Source organism: Piliocolobus tephrosceles, chromosome 2 (genome assembly GCF_002776525.5).
Source record: "Piliocolobus tephrosceles isolate RC106 chromosome 2, ASM277652v3, whole genome shotgun sequence".
Taxonomy (NCBI): domain Eukaryota; kingdom Metazoa; phylum Chordata; class Mammalia; order Primates; family Cercopithecidae; genus Piliocolobus; species Piliocolobus tephrosceles.
Window position 1 is genome coordinate 10,094,902 of NC_045435.1, and position 27,150 is coordinate 10,122,051.

Consider the following 27,150-nt stretch of genomic DNA (forward strand, 5'->3'; position numbering starts at 1 on the left):
TAAATGATGGGTAATTATTAGGTTGTTATCTGTGGAAAAACTATACTGAGAAAGTAGAATAAGAGGATTAGGGAGGAAGAAAAAAGACTTACTCTGCAGAGCGTGATATTGAGGAGTATGCGACTTTCAGAAAAGACACCAAGATTTCAACCTTGTTTTAAAAGAGGCTACTTTAAATCTTCCCTGATTGATAAAGGTATTTCCCATAATGAAAAGCTTTTCACAAATGTCCTCATGGTTTTAATAACACACTGTCCTCAGTGTCACAAAATCATTTATTTTTAATTAAAAAGCAAAGATAGTTTTTCTATAATCTGTGAACTAGGTGAAACACGTGCAGGTTATATTAATTCATCGTTTCATATAAATAATTATTGGCCATCTGGATACAAGAAATGCTACCTTTTTCGTGATGAGTCTTCTTAAAATCTAAAAACTGCTGACTGTGATAAAAATTAACAAGAATACTTTGGGAAAAAAAGACTTTAACAGTCACAGTGTCTTAAAATAGTGGATGTGAGAATAATGAACTGTTATGAGGGGATTCATGTTTGCAAAATGAGTTACCAGTTGATAATTAGTGGAGCTGTACAACACCCTGGTGAGATAGGTATGTTTCATTTCTGCCATTTTGCAGATGCAAAATTGGCATGAGAGAGTAATAAAGTGTTTGGCCTCAGGGAACCCAGAAAATCAGCATCAGCAGAAAGCACTGACTTTCTGAGACATCCACTGTGATGTAAGGTAAGATGGCCAGCTTTAACACCCACTTACTGGCTGTGTGATTTTGGTAAAGATACTTAACCTTCTTGTGCCTTAGTTTCTTCATCTGTAAAATGGGAAGAATAACACTATTTTCCTCAAACATTTGTTGTTAGGAGTAAATCAGTTAGTCCTTGCAAAAAGCTTAAAAGATTACCTGGCATATAATCGGTCAACAATCAGTATCTATTAATTACCATCTACGTGCCTCTCTAAGCACTAAGGATAGGAAAGTGAACAAAATAAATCCTTGCCCTCAGGAGCTTACATTCTTGTTCTTAACAGAATGGTCTCTCAGCTGATAGACATATGTATATAGGTCTTTCTTATGAACAGGTAGAAACAGAAAGTCTTGCTGGCTTTCTTTTTTTTTCTGCCTTTAAAAAAAGTTGTTAGAAGTAATTTTACAGTGGCTGCGTGATATCTTAATTTCCTGGGAATGAGTTCTGAACAAAGAGAGAATTGTACTAATTCAGCTAGAATGTTATTGAAAGGAAATAGCTGTGTTAGGCAAGGATTGAGGGTTGAAATCACCTCTTTTCTTCAGGGACTCGTAAACTACTGGGGGGAGTCCAGATCCACAAATAAATAACCCTGATTAAGACTAATCTTGGTAAATATAACTGTTAGAGTCTGAATGTTTATGTCCTTCCAAAATTCATATGTTGAAATAATCACTTCCAAGGTCATGGTATTTGGAGGTGAGGTCTTTGGGAGGTGATTAGGTGACTGGGGGTAGAGCCCTCATGAATGGGATCACTGCCCTTATAAAAGAGACCCCAGACAACTCCCTTCCCCTCTGCCATGTGAGGACACAGTGAGAAAACCACCATCTATGAACCTGAATAGGCCCTCACCCGATGCCAAAGCTTCTGGCGCCTTGGTCTTGAACTTCCTGGTTTCCAAAACTATGGCAAATTATTGTCTACTGTTTATAAGCCACATAGTTTATTAGTTTTTATCATAGTAGCCCAAACGGACTGAGAGAATAATGAAATAACAAAGAAGCAAGAGAAGGAAGTGTGCCTTGCTTGGGCAGAGAAAAAAAGGGAAGGAAAGAGGGAAAAGTAGGGAGGAGAAAGGAAAATAGGGCACAGGAGGAAAACTAAGAATGTGAACACAAAGGTTAAGGACAGAAGGGAACACAGATAAGAGAAGGGTGCTATGACTGGAATGTCCTCCCAAAGTGCTAGGATTACAGGCATGAGCCACCGTGCCCGGCCTCATTTTGAAATTTAATTGTCATCGTAACAGTATTAATAGGTGGAACCCTTAAGAGATCATTAGGCCATGACGGCTACGCCCTAGTGGGTGGGATTGGTGCTTTATGAAAAGGCAAGTATGGCCCTCCCCTTCCCCTCTCTTTGCTCGTCTCCTCTTCTGTTGGGTGAGGAATAGCATTTCTCCCCTGTGGAGGATATGGCATTCAAGGAGCCATCTTGGAAATGAGGAGGGGCCCTCACCAGACACCAAACCTACTGGCACCTTGATCTTCCCAGCCTCTAGAACTGTGAGAAATAAATTACTGTTTCTTGTAAATTACCCAGTCTCAGATATTATGGTATAGCATCACAAAACGAACAAAGCAAAGGGTATGCTTGCTCTTCAATATGAATAGAAGAGGGTTTGGACTGTTTCGAAGGGGAAGACTGAGAAGTTGGGAGCAGATGATATCTCAGTTCCCTCATTATAAGAATGGGCACTACTGGAGAGCCTATTGGAGAAAAGCATTATTAGTAAGTTTAAAAAAATAAAAAAAAATAAAAAGTTTTGTAACTTATCTTGACTTCCCTTATTATTTTAAAGTGCTTTTTCATAGTCAAGTTGTATTCACTTGAGTTAAAGGAAAATGAAAGACTGAGTATGAAAAAGAAAAGTGACTTAAAAATTAGGGAATGTAATTAACTGACTAAGGAATATATAACTAATTATAACCCACAAAGCAATATGTTTTCTTTCTCACATATCACTCTTAATAAACAAACATGCAGACACACATACCACAGACACACTCAGACACATCACACACACACAGAGAAAGAGAATAATGCCAGGGTCTTAATTTCTACATATAATTACAATGTTAAGAATACCGCTCTCTATGGTGAGGTATTTTAAAGAGTGTGTGTGTGTGTGTGTGTAATTTCAGTAGATTTCAATGAAAAACCATAGTTATCTGAGGGATGGGATAACATTAAGATAATTTATCTATATAACAGTACATACACAAACATTAGCATTTGACAATAGCTAGAACTGTAAAAGATTACCTAGATCTAGATCTTTCTAGGTCCTTATTTTACAGATGAGAAAACAGAACTATAAAAGTTGAGATCTGGGCCAAACTCAAATATTTGAACACTCAGACCAGTGCTTTTTTTCTAATATATCACACTCTCTGAGCAAAGATCACTGATAACAATAGTATGTTGTTTAACTTCAGGTATTTGTAGACACTTCAGATTCCAAGCAGGTTAACTTATTTCCTGATTTACAGAAAAATGCATTTGAAATAAAAACTTTAAACAGCATGAATTCCTCAAAGAATTGCATAAATATGGATATTTTGTGGATCAATTATGTGTATAGCAATACAGAATAACTGATTGAAATGAAATGCAATTTTTTAACAACATGGCACCAATATTAAAGACTGAAGAGTATATAAATAGTACGAGCCAAGCATTAATTCTCCAGTAGTTCTTCAAGAATTTAGCTATCTTTTTTTAATAGTCCGTGCTCCAGCAAATCAACTTGGATCACTTTTACATGTTCCTGTTTCCATTTGCCAGCTTATGTGTTTTGTGTTTAAGAGCTTGTACCTGTAGCCTTCTTTAGAACCTAAACTCGGGCTACTGGAGCCACTGCAGAGAACCAGAAGTGCCTGCGAATTTTTTTTTGCACACCATATATGTACTTACACCAAAGGCTGTAGCCAATAACTGGCTAAAGCCAGAGTAGAGAAGCCCAGATTCTTTGTTTTCATAAGATGAACTCTGAGATATAATTTAGAATCCAGAGCTTCCTTCATTGTCACTCAGTTTGATTGACACCTTCCTTCACAGTATTGCTGGCCCCATTCTTTCGCCGGTTCCCCTGGGAGTTTGCTTAATCATTTGCATACAAATACTTGTCTCTGGATCTGCTTTTGGGCAGACAACTAGTAAAGACACAAACTAAATCTATTTAGGATCCATCCATTCATCCATATTTATCTACACTAGCTACCTCCCTCTGTTTTCCCTGCCTCTGTCCAAATACCTCATTCCCTCACTCTCCCAAATAGGCAAAACTTGAAACAGACCAGTGTGCATCTTATTCTATTCTGTATTTCTCTATACTTACATAATCATAAACAAATATAAACATATGAGAGAATATTTGTGTCCCAAAAATGAAATTATATGTTTTTATATATATATATTTCTTTTTTATCTTTTCTTACTGAACAATATTTAGATTACTAATAAAGAAAGAAATTAGCACTTTAAACTGAATTCTATTGCAATTTTCCATAGTTATAAGTTATAAATCTTTGCTTGGAATGAGAAACCATGTCATAGATACAGATATGTAAAATGTACAGTTAGAATCTGAAGTCAAAGTAGGTAAAAATTTCAATGCTATCATTTTACATCCTCTCTGAAAGATTTTAGCATTCTAACATTTTTGATTGGTTGCTTATATATGAAAGAACAATTATTTTATTTAGTTTGTACATAATTCCCATGCTATCATTTTCTGATTCTATGTTGTATTATTTTCCAAATATTTCCTTAATGCTTGCTCAAGTAATTTTTATACTAACTTAGAGTTATTCATCTTTAGGTCTATTTATACCTAATTTTTACAACCCGCCAAAAACATTGATATCTTTATTTCCATTCTGTAAATATGAAATCTGAGGCATAGGGGGATTAATTGACTTTTTCCTGGCCATAAGTATAATGAGAGGCAGACTCAGAACATGAATTAGAAATCCTTGACTTCCAGCTCCATGTTTAATCCATTAGTAGTGGGTTATTGCTATTTTCTTACGAAATAAACTCCTTCATAACATTACCTATTCCATCATTAAAATAAAACCTATGTAATAAAGCCAAATGTTGTACATATAAGAATGAACATAAATATTATGTTAATTACTATCTTTTAGAATCATATTGATTTCTAAAATTTTGATTGGATGAATGTGGTTCTCTTTCTATTAAATCTGTATGATTTATCCTAACTTAGAAATATTGCAAGTTATTTTCATCCTCAAACATATAAGGTATAAACGATTATAACATTAGTGATTTTCTGTGTGTAAAATATAACCCTTACAAAACAGAGAAATATTTTGATTCTGAAAAGTTGCTTGTATAGATATGCACATTGCTTGTTAAATAGTCAGAAATTTTGAGTGTATGAAAATATATTTAAACCAGTCAACAGAAAATATATGTTTTCTTGTGACAGTGTGCTATAGGCTGTAACATTTGAAAGGCCAGCCTAGCAGATTTCTGAGCACATATTAGCCAGGATAATTTGCAGAATCTGTATTCCAATTTAAACTCAGTAAATTTGTCCTTTCTTAGGCTATGGATTTATCTATGTCACTTAAAGATAATGACAGTTTTTAATTGACTACATAATGCTGAAGTTATTAGAGCAACAAAAAATGGATACAGCTATGCTACTAAGTTACCTCTCCCATTATCAAACCTAGATTTACTCTGAAGCAGAATAGAGGAAGCTATGTGTTATGGTTTGAATGTCCCCGCCAAGCTTATGTTTTAAGTTGATTGTCATTATAACACCACCAAGAGATGGAACGTTTAAGAGGTAATTAGGCCATGAAGGTTATGGCTTCATCTGCAGAATTGGTGTCACCAAGGGTGTGGGTTTCATATTGCAGAAGTAAGCTCCTAATAAAAGGATGAGTTTGGCTTCCTTTTGCTTCTCTCTCACCCTGGCCTTGCCCTCCCACAATAGGATGACTAACCAAGAAGTTCCTTTCCAGATGCTGGGACCTCAATCTCAGACTTCTTAGTCTCCAGAACCATAAGTCCATACATTTCTGTTTATTATAAATTACTCCATCTGTGGTATTCTGTGATAGCACCACAAAACAAACTAAGAAAGTGGGGTTCTATTTCTCCTCTTGCCCTCAATTTCTTCAGAGGAAGACTAAATTCCTTTCTGATTTCCTTTGCTTCTAGTAAGGTACAGAAATGCAAGATGTTCCTTCTCACTGTAATATACCACTGGATATTACATATAATTTTTTCATTAAAATTTTTATTTAACATTCCCTTTGCAAATTTCTAGAAGTAGTATTAACACAGTAAGACATATCAGAATTGACTATGTGGTCTGCTGTAATATTTATGCCAAGAATATCATAATGGTGAGGAATGAGAGAAAAACGCATAAAGAACATGAATATAATAAAGGGAATGAAGTATATACTTGGGGAAATATACTAATTGAGAACAATTTTGTATGACAAAAATGGAAATAAGGGTTCCATTATTATAAATAAGGATTTGTCAACTGAATTTATCTTGCTAGCTTCTTATAAAATAAAATAGTTAACCTGAATGTAAAGAAAGTATTTCATTTATATGCTATTTCCATTTATCCCTTAAATAATGCTTTCCAAATTATGGCCAACTGTAACTTTAAACTCATTGGCAAAGGATATGTGCTACAAAAACCCACTTCAGGTTATAGTAATTCAATATTAAAACTTCTTCCCAACTGAATTTTAGAAACAATATTGTAGTAACCAAACTATAAATTGAATAAATTGAAGAAGTTACTACTTCTTACAATATTATAATACTCTCTAGAGTAGGTCATGACAGAAATGAACATCTTACATTTTCTACTTTAATATGACACAAAACAAGATAAATTAATTAATAAGTTACAAGCAGAATAGTAAGTTAGAGAGGATTCAAAGAAACAGAAGGTATGAGGCCAAAGAAGAACAGGGTTTAAAATAAAATAATACAGTATAACGACATGCTTAATATATACATATATATGTGTATATGTGTAGTGTTATAGGAAGCTCCAAATAAGACCTACTTTCTCATAGTACTTGATCTCGTAGTCCAGAATGGCTCCATTGGAAAAAGCAGGTGCTTGCCACGATAGGGCAATGCTATTATGGGATGCCCAGTCCTTCCTTACCACACCTATCAGGGAAGGTGCTGAAAGGAAAGAAAATAACTAAGAATTAATTGGCAGGAATCATTTTCCATTAATCTTTCTTTAATATTTTCTCTTCCAAGGAAAATAAAATTCTTGTTGAAGAGGACACCATTTATTTAAGGTAGATGAATAAGATAGCCTTAGGATATGCTCTATTCAATCCAAATAAGGCACTAAATATATTGAGGAACACTCTTAGGGAACACAGAAAAAACTCAGATATTTCAAGAATAAGGGCCAGAGCTCAACATCTTTGGTATTATTAGGGGAGGATATTTTTCTTTAAAATGGTTTTGGTCTTCAGCTATAACATGAAATACAATACACTTGGCTCTTATGTTTTATCAAATATTAATCGACTGTAGGAAAAAACAAACTCTGAAATTGCAAGATCATTTATAGGCTTCTCCCTTTCCTGTAGACATTTTAAGGCTTCATAAAAGTTTATATTATAATCTTTATAATTGCAATAAATGATTGTTTATGAAAGTGAGGATTATTCCTTTTGCATAGTTTCTGTGACACTGAATAAAATTAAAATATTTAACTTTAGAAGTTACTTTCAGAATCATGTCTTTTTAGTTTCCTATATATTATAATTCTAAATTAATCTGTGTTAAGCTTCCAATATATAACTAAAAAATATATATCTCAGATTCTTCTCTTTACACCTTTTAGAAAATACTTTTTAAGTATTCTAATAAAAAAAAACAGCAGTGTTTGACATAGAAGTCAACAATCATTCAGAAAAAATAAAATCCAAATTAAAACACATAGATATGCCATTTCTCACATAACAGATCGGCCAAAAAAAAAAAAAAAAAATACAAAATTTGGTAAGACACTCTGTCAGCTAGGCTATAGGATACAACACTTTACCACATTGTTGGTGGTAATGCAAAACGATATAACTCTTATGAAGGGAAGCTTAAGGATTTAAAGCAAAAATTATGTATTTATTTACACTTTGGATTTTTGGAATCTCTCTCAGAGACACACTGCACAATACAAAGTGACGTATTTACAATACTATTTTGGAGATTTATTTCTAAAGGTTGTAACAATCTAAATGCCCATCAATAAAGGAGTGGTTGAAAAACTATGCTACATCCTCTAGAGAATTATGAAGTTGTAAAAAGGAATTATGGCTATCTATAAGCACTAGAATAGAGTTATTTCAGAATATATTTTTAACTGAAGAAAGTAAGGTGAAGAAAAATGTATAAAAATGATGTAAGCATAAACCTAAGAATAACAAATAATTATAATGGTTGCCCTTAAGGGGTGAAAGGCAATAGGATAAACACTACGAGGTTAGAAACTGGACATCTGTGAATATATATTTGCCTTGCAAATTTACTTTGTAAAGTAAAAATATTATAAGTGATTAAAAATAATTTTAAGAACAATTTTGAAAAATTAACAGAATCACAAAATGAAGAATACTGTATAGAATTGAAGACGTAGCCTCCAAGAGGGAACTGTTAAACATAGCTTTAAACACATTGATTTAACAAAAATATCAATGGGATGTGCTTTAATAATTAAATAAGAAAAACTATTTTCTTATTTAACAATTATTAAGCTGTTTTAATATGATATTGTTGATGATGTTAGTATTGGTATTATAATTTTGAAGCTGTTATATATACATATTAAAGTATAAATGAAATGAGCAATTATGTTGTTATTGAGAACTAGATTTTTTCCTCCTGTGGGAGAAAAAATACAAAAAATGTCAGCTATATTAAGGTAAATAAAAACTCCAAGTTAGAAGTTACATTATGAACTCATTATGTCTTTCCAATTCATTTTCAGAAATCTACTTAAATGTACCAATCACAGGTGAGAATTAGATTTGAAAAATTGATTCTGTCATACTTTCAATTTCTAAGAAAGTCTTAAGTATTAAAATTTTGGCATTTTATTTCTGAAGGTTGCTTTTTTGTTCTAAGGATAAAGTATTTTCTTAAATTTGTAAGAATGACAAGTTTGGTTTTTCTAAGGAAATAAGGTCTTTAGAATCTGTATTTAAAATTCTTTCTGGTTGTTCAATGGGAACATTATATTTGGACTAGAATATGTTCTTAAAACGAGAGATAATTACAGAAGTCACTAGGAAATAAAAGTTTGTCATGTGAGCTAAAACAGAAATAATGTGGTATGTAAGAAAAAGCACTCAGATATTTCAGTATTTAAAATAAGCCCTAACTATAGACTGTAGAGACACAACAAGACTACTTAAAAAAACAAGACCCAATTATATACTGTTTACAAGAAACTCATTTCACTGTAAAGACACAAATAGACTGAAAGTGAAGTAATGGAAAAAGACATTCCATGCAAATGCAAGCCAAAAATAAGCAAGAATAGCTACACTTGGCCGGGCGCGGTGGCTCAAGCCTGTAATCCCAGCACTTTGGGAGGCCGAGATGGGCGGATCACGAGGTCAGGAGATGGAGACCATCCTGGCTAACATGGTGAAACCCCGTCTCTACTAAAAAATACAAAAAAATCTAGCCGGGTGAGGTGGCGGGTGCCTGTAGTCCCAGCTACTCGGGATGCTGAGGCAGGAGAATGGTGTAAACATTCTGTCTCGGGAGACAGAGCGAGACTCCGTCTCAAAAAAAAAAAAAAAAAAAATAGCTACACTTGCATCAGGTAAAATAGACTTTATGTCAGAAACTTTAAAGAGACATTTATATAATGATAAAAGAATCAAGTCAGCAAGAGGCTGTAACAACTATAAATATATATGCACGCAACACTGTAGCAACCAGATATATAAAGCAAATATTAGATCTAAAGAGAAAGATAGACCTCAGTACAATAGCAGTTGGGGACTTCAACATCCTACTCTCAGCATTAGACAGCTTATCTAGACAGAAAATCAAAAAAGTAATATTGGATTTAAATAGCATTGTAGACCAAATGGACCTAACTAATAGTTGCATAACATTTCATGCAACAGCTGCAGAATAAACATTCTTCTCATACACATGGAACATTCTCCAGGATAGACCACATGTTAGGCCGCAGAACAAGTCTCAACGAGTTGAAATAATATCAAGTGTCTTTTCTGATCACAATAGAATAAAACTAGAAATCAATAAGATGAACCTCAAAAAATACACAAACACGTGGAAATTAAACAACATGCTTCTGAGTTACCAAATAAACAAATCAGGAAAGAAATCAAAAAGAGAAAGAACACCCAAATAAATAAAACCAGAAACAAAAAGAAGACATTACAACTGATACCACAAGAATACAAAGGATACCACAAGAATACAAAGGATCATTAGAGACTGTTATAAACCACAAAATGCCAACAAATTCAAAACCTAGGGGAAATGAATACATTCTTCAACACATACAAACTACCAAGGTTGAACAGTGAAGAAACAGAAAATCTGAACAGACCAGTAATGAGTAACATGATAGAACCAGTAATAAAAAGTCTCCCAACAGAGAAAAGACCAGGAACAATGGCTTCACTGGTGAATTGTACCACCCTGTTAAAGAAGAATTAATACCAATTCTTAACTATCATATCAACAGAATGAAGGACAAAAATATAATTAACAGATGCAAAAAAATTTTTGATAAAAATCAACATCTCTTCATTATATAGACTTTCTACAAATTAGGTATAGAAGGAATGTATCTCAACACAATAAAGGCCATATATGACAAATACACAGCCAACATCATACTGAATGGGGAAAACTTGAAAGATTTTCCTTTAAGAACTGAAATAATACAAGGATGTTTACTTTTGCCACTCTTTTATTTATTTTAGAACTGCAATTCCTAGCCAGAACAGTTAAGCAAGAGGAAGAAAGAGAAGGTGACCAAACTGGAAAGGAGGAAGTAAAATTCTCCCTAATTGAGGATGACATGATCTTATATACAGAAAAACGTAAAGACTCTAGCAGAAAAACTCTTAGAATAAACAAATTCAGAAAAGTTGCAGGATACAAAATCAACGTACAAAAATCAGTAGCATTTCTGTACAACAGTCATAAATGTGCTGAAATAAATCAACAAAGCAATCCCATTTAAAATAGCTGCAACAATAAATAAATACAATATCTAGGAATACATTTAACCAAGGTGATGAAAAATCTCTATAATAAAAACGATGAAACAGTGATGAAACAGTGTTTCATACAGTTTTAAATACTATAGTTCATATAGTTTTAAAAACTATAAAACAGTGTTTAAGAGGCAACAAATCGATGTAAAGACATGGATTCAAATATTTAGTATTGTTAAATTACTATACCACCCAAAGAAATCTAGATTCCATACCTCCCCTATCAAAATAACAATTACATTCTTTACAGAAATAGAAAAAACAAATCCTGAAATGTATATGGAAACAAAGAAGATCCAAAATAACTGAAGCAGTTTTGAGAGAAAAACAAAACAAAACAAAAAGCTGGAGGCATCACATTGCCTGACTTTAAAATATATAACAAAGATACAGTAACCAAAGCAGCATGGTTCTGTCATAGAAACACATTTAAAAACCAATGTGACGGAATAGAGAGTACAGAAATAAACCTATGCATTTGTAGCCAGTTGATTTTTGGCAAAGATGCCAAAAACATACATTCCTTTCCTCAATATATTTTTGGCAACTTTTCAATAAATGGTGCTGAGAAAACTGTACATCCACATGCAGAAAATGAAACTAGATACCTATCTCTCACTATATGCAAAAATCAATGTAAATGGGTTAAGGACTTAAATGTAACACTCAAAAACATAAAACTGCTTGAGGAAAACACTAGGGGAATGCCTCAGGACATTAGTCCAGGTAATCATTTTATGAAGAGGTCTCAAAAGCATAGGTAACAAAAACAAAAGCAAAAATAGACAAATGAGATTGTATCAAACTAAAAGCTTCTGCATAGCAAAGAAAACAATCAACAGTGTCAACAAACACCTGTAGAACAAGAGAAGATATTTGCAAACTACTAATCATTCAATAATGGATTAATATCAAGACTGTACAAGGAACTCAAAACGCTCAACAACAAAAAACAAATAATCCTATTTAACAATGGGCAAACGATCTAAGTATACATTTCTGAAAAGAAGACATACAAACAACTAATAGATACATAAAAAATGCTCACCATCACTAATCACCAGGAAAATGTAAATCAAAATTACAGTGAACTATCATCTCACTCCATTTGGATAGCTATTATCAAAAAGAAAATAAATAACCAGTGCTGGTAAGGATACAGAAAAAATGGAACTCATCCACTGCCACAGGGAATGTAAATTAGTGCAATCATTATGAAAAATAGTATAGAGGCTTTTCAAAAACTAACAATAGAACTATCATATGATCCAGATATCCTGCTACTGAGTATATATCGAGAGGAAATGAAATTAGTATGTTGAAGATATCAGCTCCCCAACTCTAAGCCCCCCACATCATGTTTATTGCAGCAGTATTCACCATAGCCAAGATATGGAAGCAATCAAAGTTTCCATCAACAGATGAATAAATAATGAAAATGTGTAATATACACACAATGGTATACTATTCCGCTGTTAAAAAGAAGGAATTTCTGTAATTTATGGCAGCATGGATGAGCCTGGAGGCCATTATGTTAAATGAAATATGTAAGTCACAGAAAGATAAGTACTGCATGTTCTTACTCATCTGTGAAACCTAAAATATTTGATCTTATTGTAGAGCATAGAATAATGGTTACTAGAGGCTGGGAAGGGGAGGGAAGTGGATAAAGAAAAGTTAGCTAAGCAATACCAAATGACAGCTAGGTAAGAGGAATAACTTCTAGTGTTCTACAGCACTGTAGATGACTATAGCTAATAAGCTATTGTATATTTTTAAATAGCTAGAAGATTTTGAATGTTTCAAACAAAAAAATAAATGTGTGAGGGGATGTATATGTTTATTACCTTGATTTCATCATTACATACTGTATTCATGTATCAAAATATTACACTGTACCCTAAAAATATATACCACTTTTATGCATCAATTAATAAAAAAAGAACTTATGAGCTTTAGGCAAAAATATTATACTTTTATCTTGACAAGGAATAAAATGAATGGAAAAAGTGTATGTATTTAGTAAATTCATTCTCACTATTACATTAAACAAAGAGACTACTCTTGGGTAACCAAAGAACACAATTTAGTGATTCAAAAGAAAACAGAAGTTTTTGAGATATGTTCTTTATGTTGCAACCATATATACTATTTTTGGCATGACAAATGAAGAATATTTAAATGAAAATATTATTACATAAAGTTGTATCCAATTCAACTTTGGTAATTAAATCTCAATCAATTCATTAAAAAAGGAACAGAAAAAGTGCTCAGATAATTTACCATATAAATTAAGACACATTTGCTCTTAATAAACCACCTTTAATAAATTTGTCCCTGTTGGAAGCTGCATTAACGTTCTTCAATTATAGTGTAATAACGTATTACATGATGCTTTATGGATAAATTATAACTTTGAAGGGAAATCATACAAATTAGAAGTTGATTGAAACATATCAATTCATTACAATTTTTGAAAATGTCATCTTCTTGTATACAATCTTATGGTTAATTTTCAGTTTAATTTACAATGTCTAAAGCAATATTACCAGTGTTTTACATTTTGCTTCTTAATGATTTAGCACTCAAGGTCAGCACTATAATCCTTGCAAAACTTAAAAGAAATTCAATTACAGCCACAGCATAAAAGAATGACTATTATGAAAGATATAGGTACTATTTTTCTATTTACAGTTCTCCAGTGGGCAATTAATAGTACACCTACATCACCTAAATTTTATGAGTTCCATCCTATACTTTTATAAAACAATAATAAATAAAAATGGATTTCAGGGTCCAAATATGCTAAACCCTAAAATCTCTTTGCTTTTGCATCGTCCTTTCATATGTTAATATACATATTTTACATAGCTATAAAATGTACATAATTTTACATAATTCTATTTATTTTTAACAATGTATACTAAATTCAATTCCATATTTTGAAATAGTATCTGTCGTTATTATTTTAATTGCTAAAATACTCCATTCTGTATACTTAATGAAATCATTCCTCTAATGTTGAAATTTCCAATACTTTCCTATTAGTTCTCACATTTCATGCACAAATTTTTTATTTTGTTAAATTTTTATTAAGAAAACTGCTTCATATAACTTGGATATTCTGAGACATACTATTCAAGAACTGAATCAATACATATTAAGCTCACACTTTAAATGGTTAATGAATTGGAGGAGAGGATGAGAGAAACAATTTACAGGTCAATATACACCCCCAAATGCTGGATTTTCTGTGTTCACAGAGGCTAACAGTATATAGAATTTTATTTTAAAACGAGATTTCCATATATGAAAGCTAAATAGTTTTGAATATATTTAATGATTTTTTCTTAATAATTCAGGATTATATACCATTCGAGTCTGACATATGGTGGTAACACTCTTGAAATAATGAATACAAAGCAGAAAATATAGCATATATATTTATTTTCCATATGAGAAAAACTGATTTTAGGACACAGAAGAGCAACTATTGATTTTTATCTCTGATGCTAGAAAGTCAGGGGAAAAAAGCAGGCAAATAAAATCTAGAGTTTGTCAGATCAGAGGCTGATGGAATAATTTGAAGGCTCAAGCAATATTCCCTGAGTAAGAATTATGTATTCAGGAGAGTTTTCAGCAGAATTTTATTTCTGATATACATTTTTATTTAAGTCTTCAAAATCTTAGCTTTGACCTTCAAGAAAAAGATTGTTGAACAGACTGCTGAAATGGTTTTAAATATAAACCTTTTTGATGACTACATTTCCAATAGGTTTCCAAACACTATGTAACAAAAATTTGAAGAAAAAAAAAAATATACAGCGGAATAAGTTAACAACAGAGGCCTCATTCACAATTATATGAGTATTTTTTTTTATGCTTACGTGGAGATACCTGAAGGAATCATAAATTAGTCTAGTTAGCTATTTTGCACTCAAGACAATATTTTTATTAAATATTTATTTTATAGCATGTATATCTTATTTCAATCTCATAAATTAATGGAATGGAAATTGTCGTTGTTTTAAAGATAAGAATTTTAAATATCACAAGAGTTGAGCAATTGTTTAATGAAGAGATGTGAAGGTAAATTTTAATATTAAATCGAAGTGCTGAGAAAGAATTGAAAAATCACATTTTTACTACATTTTCTCCTAAAATGAATTCCAATTTAGTGTAATAAGTTCAAAATTAGAATCTATGCTCAAAATTAAAGCAAGAAATAAAATAATGTCACAAATATCCTTGTTGCCTTTGAAAATGTTATTTTTAAATTTTCCTAATACTATTATTCAAATTTACACTATGGATAAATACAAATATGCATTATTTTGAAAAATTAATACTTATGGGTTATAAAGTTATATTTCTAAAACTGTATTAAATAATGCTAATTCTCAGTCATCTATAAGCATTCTAGATCTATTAAGGTTTATCTATCGGGGTGTGTGCATGTGCACGCCCTCACTGTGTGTACATGCATGCTTATGTGAGAAAGTGAGATAGACAAAGAGTGAGAGCACACTCCTATACACATGCTGTGACAGTGAAAATCTTAATAGTCAATGCTACACAAGAGAATCTTAGTATGAAGATAGACCTTATAAGTCATTCGTTTTTGTAAACCTCTAGTTGTTTGAAAAGACGTCATATGGAATCACTGTCTTCCTGTAACTTCCAACTAGGTCCTAGGTTCTAACTTTCAGCATAAATAGAATTAACTCTTTCACCTTCCTTCATCTATCATCCTCTTTTCTTCTCTCTCCTTTTTTTCTCTTCTTTCTATGCCCCTGCCTTCCTTCTTTACTCTTTTCTTTCTTCATTTACTTTTTAAAATGCTTTTTACTGCCTTATTTCTTTACATTTATCTTTTATTTTCTTCCTTGTGCCTCTTTTACGACAGGGCTGTGTGTGTAGCTGTGTTTTAATGGAAATATATATATATATATATAAAGAAAACACAATGAAATGTCAATAAAGAATAATACTAAAACAAAATAAATAATACAGACCAGAAAGTACAAACCAGAACAAAATTTTAACACTATATAAGTTTTTCCTTTCTCTTTACTAATGAGCTAATGGGTATAATTGCAAAGCAAAAACACAGGACAGTGTTTCTTTCTGTGTATGCTCAGGAAGGAAACAGTATAATCAAACACGACAATTTTACCTGTGAAATTCTGTAGATGTGATACATGTTTATCACGTTAATTGACATTTTTTGAAACCTGAGAACATGCTTCAAAATACTTCTGACCTATATTTTGTTTTGGAAATGTTCCTTAAATGTTTTGTGCTTTAGATATCACAATAGTTCCTAAGAATACCTGTCTCGTGTGCTTTTGTTTTTATGTTTTTTCTTGTAATCAGAATTTAATGGTAATATACGATGTTATCTATTTCCTGCATGTGGTTGAAACCCTAGTTATGAGTTTGAAATATACATGTGAGACTTATATGCAGCCCGTTACTACTTTATGTTCTTCCTTTTTTTCTTTCTGAATTTGAAAATAACAACATTGTAGTATGTTAAACCAATATAACAACTGTAATAAAATGAGTAATAGCTCTGACATATCATATCTTAATTCCCAGAATCTGTGATTTTTTTTTTTTTTTTTTTTTATGGCAAAGAGGCTTTGCAGTTTTTATTAAGAATTCTGAGGTGGGGGATTAGCCTGGATTATCTGGTGTGCCCAAAGTAAGCACAAATGACCTTATGTAAGAAAGGTATGTGGTAGTTTTATTTTTAATTTTTTGAAGAATCTCCACACAGCTTTCCATAATGGCTGTATTACTTTACATTCCCACCAATAGTGTATAAGAGTTCCCCCTTTTCTATATCCTTGCAATCATTTGTTACTTTTTGTCTTTTTCATAAGAGCCGTTCTAACTTGGGTGAGGTAATACCTCATTGTGGTTTAGATTTGCATTTACCTGATGATTAATGATATTTAATATTTTTTTCATATATAGGTTGGCTATCTGTATGTCTTCTCTTCAGAAATATCTATTCAGATACTTTGCCCATTTAACAATTGGATTATTTCGGTCATTATTACTACATTGTTTTCTACATTCTGTTGATTATTTCCTTTGCTGTGCAGAGCTCCTTATATATTTTGTATATTAATCTCTTTCATACTCATAGTTTACAAACATTTTCTCCATTACTGCAGGTTTTTTCTACATTCTGTTGATTATTTCCTTTGCTGTGCAGAGCTTTTTAGTTTGACACAATCCCATTTGTTTAGTTTTGTTTTTGTTGCCTGGGATTTTGCAGTTTTATCCAAAAATTCCTTTCCTAGACCAATGTCTCAAAGTCTTTTCTCTATGTTCTCTTCTAGTAGGTTTATAGTTTCACATCTTACATTCATGTCTTTAATCCATTTTAAGTTGACTTTATTAAGTGGTGAGAGACACGGATCTAGTTTCATTCTTCTGCATGTGGACATTTTGTTTTCCCAGCAGTGTCATATATTGAAGAGATTGACCTTTCTCCAGTCTTTGTTCTTGGTGTCTTTTGTGAAAATCAGTTGGCTGGAAATAGATGGAGATATTTCCAGCAATTCCAGTACTGGGTAAATAGCCAAAGGAAATGAAAATCATATGTTACAAATTTATGTACCCTGATGTTCACTGCAATACTATTCACAATTGCCAAGAGATTGAATCAACCTATGCATCAATAAATGAATAGATACAAATTAATGGTCTATATACACAATGATACAATACTCACTGATAAAAATAACAAAATCCTGTCATTTGTGACAACATGCATGGACCCAGATATTATGTTAAGTGATACAAACCCAGCACGGGACAAATGCCATAAGATCTCATTCATGTTTGTAATCTAAAAAAGTTGATCTCTTAGAATTAGAGAGTAGAACAATGATTACCAGAGTCTGGAGAGGGTAGTTGGGAGCAAAATGGGGAGAGGTTGGTCAATGAGTGTAAAATTACTTGTTCACTCTTCCTACTTCCTTCTGCCATGCCAGTGAGACGCTGGTAGCTTGACAAGACATTAGTGGAAGAATTGTGAAAATATTTGCACAGAAAACTCTCACTGTCTGTATCGACCAGAGTGAAAATTCACTATATTAATGATGAATCAAAATGCCACAGCACTGTCAGCACTTAATTACAGAGAGTAAGACAGGGCAAGTTATCTTTAAGGCTGTCAGGATAATCTGTGTCTTAATTTCTCTTTGATAAGTCTTATGACTGTGATTTAACATGTTCACGGCCGGGCGCGGTGGCTCAAGCCTGTAATCCCAGCACTTTGGGAGGCCGAGACGGGTGGATCACGAGGTCAGGAGATCGAGACCATCCTGGCTAACACGGTGAAACCCCGTCTCTACTAAAAAATACAAAAAACTAGCCGGGCGAGATGGCGGGCGCCTGTAGTCCCAGCTACTCGGGAGGCTGAGGCAGGAGAATGGCGTAAACCCGGGAGGCGGAGCTTGCAGTGAGCCGAGATCGCGCCACTCACTCCAGCCTGGGTGACGGAGCCAGACTCCGTCTCAAAAAACAAACAAACAAAAAAAAAAAAACAAAAAAAAACCATGTTCACTGTTAAGCTTGTCTTTAGCTGCTGTTCTCAGTAATTTACACCATACACATCTACTGACTATTATTTAGTTCCAGAGGCATTTGAAAAACTGCTTATATGACAGATTCTGTAAAATTCAGTTTGTTTGAAATATGAGGAAAAAAGTATCCTCAAATTGCACCACTCTGAGATTCTTCTGACCTTATTATTACTTGTCATGTTTCAGTAAAAAGAATATATGTTGTACCAGTACTTCCTAGGAATTTAATATAGGCTATTTTCCCAAATCTCAGGAAGTTGGCCTGGCCATAAAGAAAAATCAATCATTCGGCCTACCTCATCTCAACATTGAACAAATTCCTCTTTCATAACATCTGTTTATATTAAAATCAAGAGCATTGGTTTCTAGTAATTCTTCCAGGCCGAAGTATTATTATTTGATCTGTACAATTATACAAATTACATATGACAATTTTAAAATAGGTTTTAAATGTAGAAATATCCTAGTTATATTTGAATATGGTTTGTAACTTCTGGACTTCAGCTGATTTCTGATTTCTTCAACAAAAAGTTTGCATCATGTTCCAGGTACGGGAAAAAAAAAAACAGCTAATTTAAAAGTTATTTTAAAGGTAGAAATTATATTAAAATAATCAGACAAGTCATTAATAAGTAGATGATTAAAATCATTTTAAATATTATGGAAAGGAAGCAGCCAAGTAATGAAGCTTATAGAGATATAAATCTTTAAAATATTTTACTATGAGTGGATAAAGCTTTACATGGAAATTTTATTGTTGTATTTTGTAAAAAGTTTAGAAACGAAAGAAATCAATACATTTAAAAAAGTATGTATATATAGGCATACAAAAATAAGCATATGTAAATTGTCAAAAACAAGTTACAAAACAATATATGTGACATGATTCCATTTTTTTGTAAATAGCAAATACCCCCAAATCCTATATGTGATGCCATATATATACACAGACACACACACATACACACGCATAATATGAAAGTAGAATTAATGTAAAAAAATACAAAAATGATAAATATAATAATGATAATAGTAATGCCAGAAAATAAGGAAAGGTTATTTCAAAATGATGAGAGTTTGAACATAATTAATTTAAAAAATAAAATACATTATGCTGTGATTCTATTGTATAACATTAAAAGCTACCTTGGGTTCGTTTCTTGGATTTTCAATGTTTCCCATTATTTAACAGTTTCATTTAAAAAATTGTTTGGATTGGGAAACAAAAGCAAAAATATTCTGAATGATTTGATTGTTGGTTGAAAATGCCCCAGTATCAATTATCTTTTCACTAATTCTAAGCCCTTTCTCATCACGCTCATAGGTCCTCCATCCCATGAACTGTAATCTCCTTTTCCTACCTTGATCAGTAAAATCCTACTGGGTGAAATTTTGCTGGGTTCCATAGATTTTGTAGGATATCACAGCTTACCCTAGGGTTCTATATAATGTTTTCTATACACTCCAGCTGTAAAATCTTTTTAAAATGTGCATTTTTTTTTTTATCTCTATTGCTTTTTGGGAGTGGAAGCTATATACATAATACAATATGTATATATGTGTGTGTATGAATAACTGTATTATTTATGAAAATAGTTTAAAGGGAAAATAATTTATACACACACACACTATATATATATATGAAATTCCTTCTGTGATATATACCCCATATATATGAAATATATATTCCAGAAGGTACAGAAAGGTAGAAAGTGCGCATACTGCTGGCTGCTGAAGGGAATGCTGAATGATCTTGTCACAGCAGTTCAGGGAGATGCTGGTATTCCTGCCAGTTCACCACAATGGGGCTGCAAAACGGCTTTTGTTCTCTCATTAAAGAAATAATACAATGCAACAGCAAATTCACAGCCATTGTTTCTGATTCAAGGCCATAGAAATAAATCTTGATTCTTCCTTAATAGACATAGTCTTTGTGTCGGACAAGTAGCCAGGTGCTTTCACAGCTGCCTTGAAATATTCAAGGCTTCCTGAGGATATGGGTGATTTTGTTCTCATCATTGATCAAATAGCAGAGTAAATCACTGAGGTAAAGTAACACCTGGCTGAGCCCTGTGTTTTCCCCTCATTTTCTCTAGTTAGTAATTGTTGTTCACAAATCACTGACTACATGCAGAGAAGAAGCTTGTGTTTTCTCATGTTGGCTGCTAGCTCATAATTTCGACTTCATGTTCTCACGGTAGCTTCAAAAGCATTCAAGGCATATGTTTCATTTTTTTTCCCCTGATTTTTGTGACTACTTTGTTAAAAATAACATTGCTTCACATTTATTGCATAAGTTAATAGGATTACAAAGAATTTTAAAACCAAAAATGTGCTATTATTCGAAATGAATAATATTGAAAATCTCTGCCACATTTTCATAGTTTACTTAAAATGCAACATGTTGTGCTATATAATCTTGCTTTTTATGTTCTAAATTATATTTCTAAGGAAAAATAAACAAAGCTCAATTTAATGTTTTTAAACCTTGTAAAACCTTTTAAACCTTGTACAAATACATTTACAGGGTTTGTTTATACAACCAAAAAATAGTTGTTTTCTTACAATTATCATAAGTTATTTATATGGTAGGTATGAAAAATAAATCTAATGTAATATTAATTTCAAAAATAAATATTATAATTCAGCAACATCTAGCTCTAAATATGCAAGTTATATTAGGTCATGTATAAGGGAGTTATTGAAAAATGAGATAATATAAATATCTCACATGTGCAATGCTGAACAGCACACATCATGACTATATCAACTATTTTCAGCCAGCACTGCTCCAACTGGCTAATGCCTGTGCCATAAAGTTTTAAAGTATTTTGAGCATCATTCTGAGTGTATGCACTACTGTTGTCTTTAATAATTTTAGAATTATATCATTTGCTATAATTCTTACCATCTTCTTCTGCTTTGAATTGAGAGACTAATTTCAATCAATGGTCAGTTTTTAATATTTATATACTAATTTGTATAAATTTGTCTTTGATTTGTCTTTGTAGCCTGTTAGTTCCATTCGCCTGCTTCTTAAGGAAGCCAAATCTTTCCTTAAAGAGAAGTTACCTATCAGGCTCAAAATGGGCCCACATCAGCTATCAACTAACAAATGGCCTCTGATTGCTGGACATTTTGTTTTTCAAATATCCACAATGATGGTGTTTCCTGGCCTAATGCTGTGCTGCGGGAAAACCTCAGAATACCTGTGCAGATCAGTTTCCTTACTTTAGTCACTATCTCCCTACATTCTTGGTTGTCCTACTGCCTCTACACTTAATATATGTCATTGTCCAGATTAGTTTTGAAAGGCTCCAGAATATATTTGTGATGAGGATCTTTTTCCTCCAAACTTCCCTTATCTGCCTAAAAGCAGAGGATTTCCAAAGAATTCAGCTGTCATAAATCCCCTACCCAGTTTAGCAGACCAGGAAGATTGCCTCCATTACCAAAGAGGAGAAGTCAGCAATAGGATAAGAAATCATCTAAACACACATTATCACAAAACTATAATATCTCTCACCCATCCTCCTATGGACCCATTTGTCTTTCTTAAAATCATTTTTTTCCCCATAAGAATTGTTCTCTTCTCCCTTTCCTTGTTAAGATTGTATATAAACCCCCAATTCTAACTCCCTAATTCCCTCCTTGAGTCCCATTTCTCTGTGAACTCCTTTGTACATATATAAGTAAAAATCTATTTGCTTGCTGACCTGTCTTTTGTCAGTTTAATTTGCAGGCCCCACATCACTGAGCTAAGAGGATTAAAAAAAAAGTTTTCTTCTCCAACAGTTTTAATGCAATAAGCATGGTTTCAATGCTAGTAGCATAATTGTGGATGGTTTTGTTGTCTCTGAAGTTTTCACGAGAAAGACTGACTGAAATACTTACACGTATCAATGAGATACTTCATGACATGGATAAGGAAAGCTTAGTGATATGGTTTGGCTTTATGTACCCATACAGATCTCATGTTGAATTTTAATCCTTGATATTGGAGGAGGGGCCTGGTAGGAAGTGATTGAACCACGGGGGCAGACTTCGTTTGTGCTGTTCTCGTGATTGTGCGTGAGTTCCCATAAGATCTGGTTGGTAACAGTATATAGCACTTCCCCCTCATTTTCTGTCTTCTGCCAGCCATGTGAAGATGTATCTGATTCCCCTTCACCTTCTGCTATGATTGTAAGTTTTGTAAGGCTTCCCCAGAATCAGAGGCCTGAACAGCCTGAAGAACTGTAAGCTGATTAAACCTCTTTTCTTCATAAATTACCTAATCTCAGGTATGTCATTATAGGAGTGTGAGAATGGATTAATATAGAAAGTTGGTAATGGGAGCAGTGAATTGCTATAAAGACACGTGAAAATGTGGAAGTGGCTTTGATTCTGGGTAACTGGCAAATGTTGGAACACTTTGGAGGGCTCAGAAGAAAACAGGAAGATGAGGGACAGTTTGGAACTTCCTAGAGACTTGTTAAATTGTTGTGACAAAAATGCTGATAGTGATGTGTACAGTGAAAAGCAGGCTGATGTGGTTTCAGATGGAGATGAGCAACTATTGGGAACTGGATCAAAGGTCACTCTTGCTGTGCTTTGGCAAAGAGAATTGCAGCATTGTGCCTGAGCTCTAAAAATCTGTTGAACTTTGATCTTAAGAGAAATGATTTAGGGTATTTGGTAGAAGAAATTTCTAAGCAGCAAGGCATTCAAGGTGTTGCCTGGCTGCTTCCAAAAGCTTATGCCCAACTGCATAAGCAAAAAACAAAAAACAAAACAAAAACAACAACAACAAAAAACTGAATTGTAACTGTTATTTAAAAGGGAAGCAGAGCACAAAAGTTTGGAAAATTTGCAGGCACGCCATGTGATAAAAAAGAAAAACCCATTTTCTGGAAAGGAATTCAAGCGAGCTGCAGAAATTTTCTTAAGTAAAGAGAAGCCAAATGTTAATGGTCAAGACAATGGGGAAAATGCCTCCAAGGCATTTCAGAGACCTTCGTGGCAGCCCCTCCCATTACAGACCTGGAGGCCTAGGAGGGAAGAATGGTTTAGTGGGCCAGGCCCAGGGCCCCTCTGTTCTGTGCAGCCTCAAGACATGGTACTTTGCATCATGACTGCTCCAGCACAGCTAAAAGGGGGACAAGGAACAGCCTGGGCCGCTACTTCAGCAGGTGCAAGCCCCAAGCCTTGGTGGCTTCCACATGGTGTTAAGACTGGATGCACAGAGGGCAAGAGTTGATTCTAGGGAGTGTCTGCCTAGATTTCAGAGGATGTATGGAAACACCTGGATGTCCAGGCAGAAAGTCTGCTACAGGGGAAGAGCCATCATGAAGAACCTCTACTATGGCCATGCAAAGGGGAAATGTGGGGATGGAGCCCCAACACAGAGTCCCAACTGGTGCACTGCATAGTGGAGCTGAGAAGTGGGTCACCATCCTCCAGACCCCAGAAGAGTAGACCCACTTATGGTTTGTACCGTGTGCCTGGACAAGCTGCAGACACTCAACATCACCTTGTAAAAGCAGCGAGGAAGGGGGCTGTACCTTGCAAAGACATAGGGACAGAGCTGCCCAAGGCTGTGGGAGCCCACCTCTTGCATCATGTTCCGGGATGTGAGACATGGAGTCAAAAGAGACCATTTTGGAACTTTAGGGTTTAATGACTGCCCTATTGGATTTTGAACTTGCATGGGGCCTGTAGCCCCTTTGTTTTGGCTAATTTCTCCCACTTGGAATGAGTGTATTTACCCAGTGTCTGTACTCCTATTGTTTCTTTTTTTTCCAGAAAATTGTTCCAATTTTCTGTATTAGTTCATTCTCACAGTCCTGTAATGACATACCTGAGATTAGATAATTATGAAGAAAAGAGGTTTAGTCAGTTCACAATTCTTGAAAGTAACTAAGGTTTAATCAGCTCACAGTTCTGGAAAGTAACTTTTTTTTTTTTTTAATTTCTCAGGCTCATAGGTGGAAGGGAGCTACTTTGTCTCAGATAAGACTTTGCACTTAGACTTTTGAGTTAATGTTTGAATGAGTTAAAACTTTGGGGGACTGTTGGGAAAACATGATTGTGTTTTGAAATGTCTGAAGGACATGAAATTTTTGAGGGGACAATGGTGGAATGCTATGTTTGCCTCTCTGTCCCCACCCCAATCTCATGTCAAATTGTAATCTTAAATGTTGGTGAAGGGGTCTGGTAGGAGGTGATTGGATCATGAGGGCAGACTTCCCCCTTGCTGTTCTCGTGATAGTGCATGAGTTCTTAAAAGATCTGGTTAACACTTTTGTTTAAAAGTGTGCAGCATCTCCCCCTTTGTTCTTTCTCTCCCGCCAGCCTTGTCAAGATGTGCCTGCTTCCCCTTTGAAACAAACCTGGTCTAAACTTCTCACCTCTTTTCACCTCTTTTAACCTATGATTATCTCTGTGTAATTTTTCCCTAAGTGCATACTATATCCTTTTATTCTAGACTATGTTATATCTTTTTGTGATAAGAGTATACATTTAAATAGTTAGAGTTATTAGGACATAGGTTATCTTGATATGCATTTAATGTTAGAATTTCTGAAGAAGGTCTATGGGTTCATAAGTATATGGAGTGACTTGGTTCAAATGTGACTTTTCAATGTGTCCACATAAAGTAAAGATACTTAAATAAGACCCCTGAATGTAATTCTTAACTATCTTTTTTGGTCTCTTATGTAAAATGGTCTTCACATCAAGAGATACTAACTTTTACAGTTATAAAAGAAGAAATCATACATTTTGTCAAGATTCATAAAGATATGATGAGCTGGATCCAGTTCTCATCAGTTTGCCAGAACCTGCTGTGTCCATCTTTTCCTTACTCTGTTCAACGACTTATTTTGGTAGCTTTAAATCAGCCATGATGAAGGTGTTTATGACACAACTTGGTAAACACTGCAAATCAGGCCTTTAAAAAATTATTTTTGCCCTGAGAGAGCTAGTTTTAAACACTCATCAGCATATCACGGCTCATAACTCAGTACTTTATTTACCAAACTTAGCGTGGGTTTAACAGTGTTCTTCAAGATGTTGATATACTTGCCATGAAGAAGGTATTCTATACTCAAATATGTTCTGGAAATGCTGAGTCAAGCAAAATTGTAAATATCAAAAAAGGGGGAAATAGTATGATGTTTCCATTATTTCATGTTATCTAAAATAAAAAAAAAAAATAATTTACTATATTCATGAATTCTCTGAATATTGGAATACTACTTGGAGAAAAAAAAATATTAAATTAGCCTTTGAAAAGTTTATTCTGTTGACTCAGGCTCAAAAGGTTGAATTGACTACTGCCATGTTGGCATGTGTCAGTAGGACAGTAAAGTGTTTCAAACTTTTGAAATAATACTAAGTTTCCTCTTCATTGAAATATGTTAGTAACCATTGAGGGTCTAAAACTAAAACTGAGTAAAGGAGTGGGGATGGCAGGAGAATCAGGAAAGTCAGCCCAGGCTCTACTACATATGGCAGCACAATGCTGTAATTAAGCATAAGGGCTTTGAAGCCAGGCTACCTGGGACTGAATCCCAGCATTGCTACTCACTGGTCATGAGACTGTCATCACTTTAAGTAAGTTCTCAGTTTCCTTCATTTCTTTTTCTAAGAAGTTGAAATAATAATATCATATCCAACATTCAGATTGTGAGGAACATGTATATTATTTCATTTAAAGCACTTAATGCCTGACACATGGCAAGCACTCAAAATAGTTGGCTTATTATTATTGTTGTGGACAAAAGACAACATTGAATAAACATTGTAATAGTCATAAAAGAGCTATTTCACTTAATCCTATAGATTTTCCAATAGTCAACACTATAAATCTAGAAAAAACTTATATATTCCACATACTGAAATGCCATACAGAAAACAATTTATTTCTTCATATATGAGAGAGTTTTGCCAAATATTTCCCAAAGATATTTTTCAAAAATTGAATATCTCTGGTATATGCATTTGCTACCTTGGAAATCATTTTCCAGAAAATTAGATGTTTAGGATTTTAATAAATGTTATACAAGTAAAGGATTTTGTAGTCAAGTACCTTTTGGAGACACTAGATTGCAAAAAGCCAAACAAGTTTCCTTACTGAAGGAATTATCAGAGCTTTTAATGTTCTACTTTGCTTTGTATGTGGTGAGGATAGTAATATACCGCACACATTTCCTTAACTTAATTGACCAAGGAATCACTTTTTGAAAAGCGTTTTACAGGACTAAGCCTCTATAGAAATACTTTGGGGGAATGCTAATCTGGAAGATTAGTCTAGGAAGTTTAAACATTTATTCAAACTAATATACTTTCTCTGAATTCTCCAGATCGTGTTAATTGTACATCAGCGAATAGACATAAAAATTTCATGTCATCCATCGGTACTTGATTAACCGAAAATGCTTGGCTAGAAATCATGCCAAAAAGCTAGAATTTCATTTTCAGGGTATGTTTTCAATGAAT

The 27,150-nt window shown here is 33.6% G+C and overlaps 1 protein-coding gene across 1 annotated transcript in view; it reads right to left on the reverse strand.

Moving 5' to 3' along the window:
• The window catches only part of EPHA6 (EPH receptor A6), a 941,742-nt gene that overhangs the window by 356,897 nt on the left and 557,695 nt on the right, over positions 1-27,150 (reverse strand). Inside the window, exon 6 of the mRNA XM_023216075.3 lies at positions 6,841-6,965. Within this exon, the coding sequence (XP_023071843.2) occupies positions 6,841-6,965 (125 nt within the window). The remainder of the gene's footprint in view (positions 1-6,840; positions 6,966-27,150) is intronic.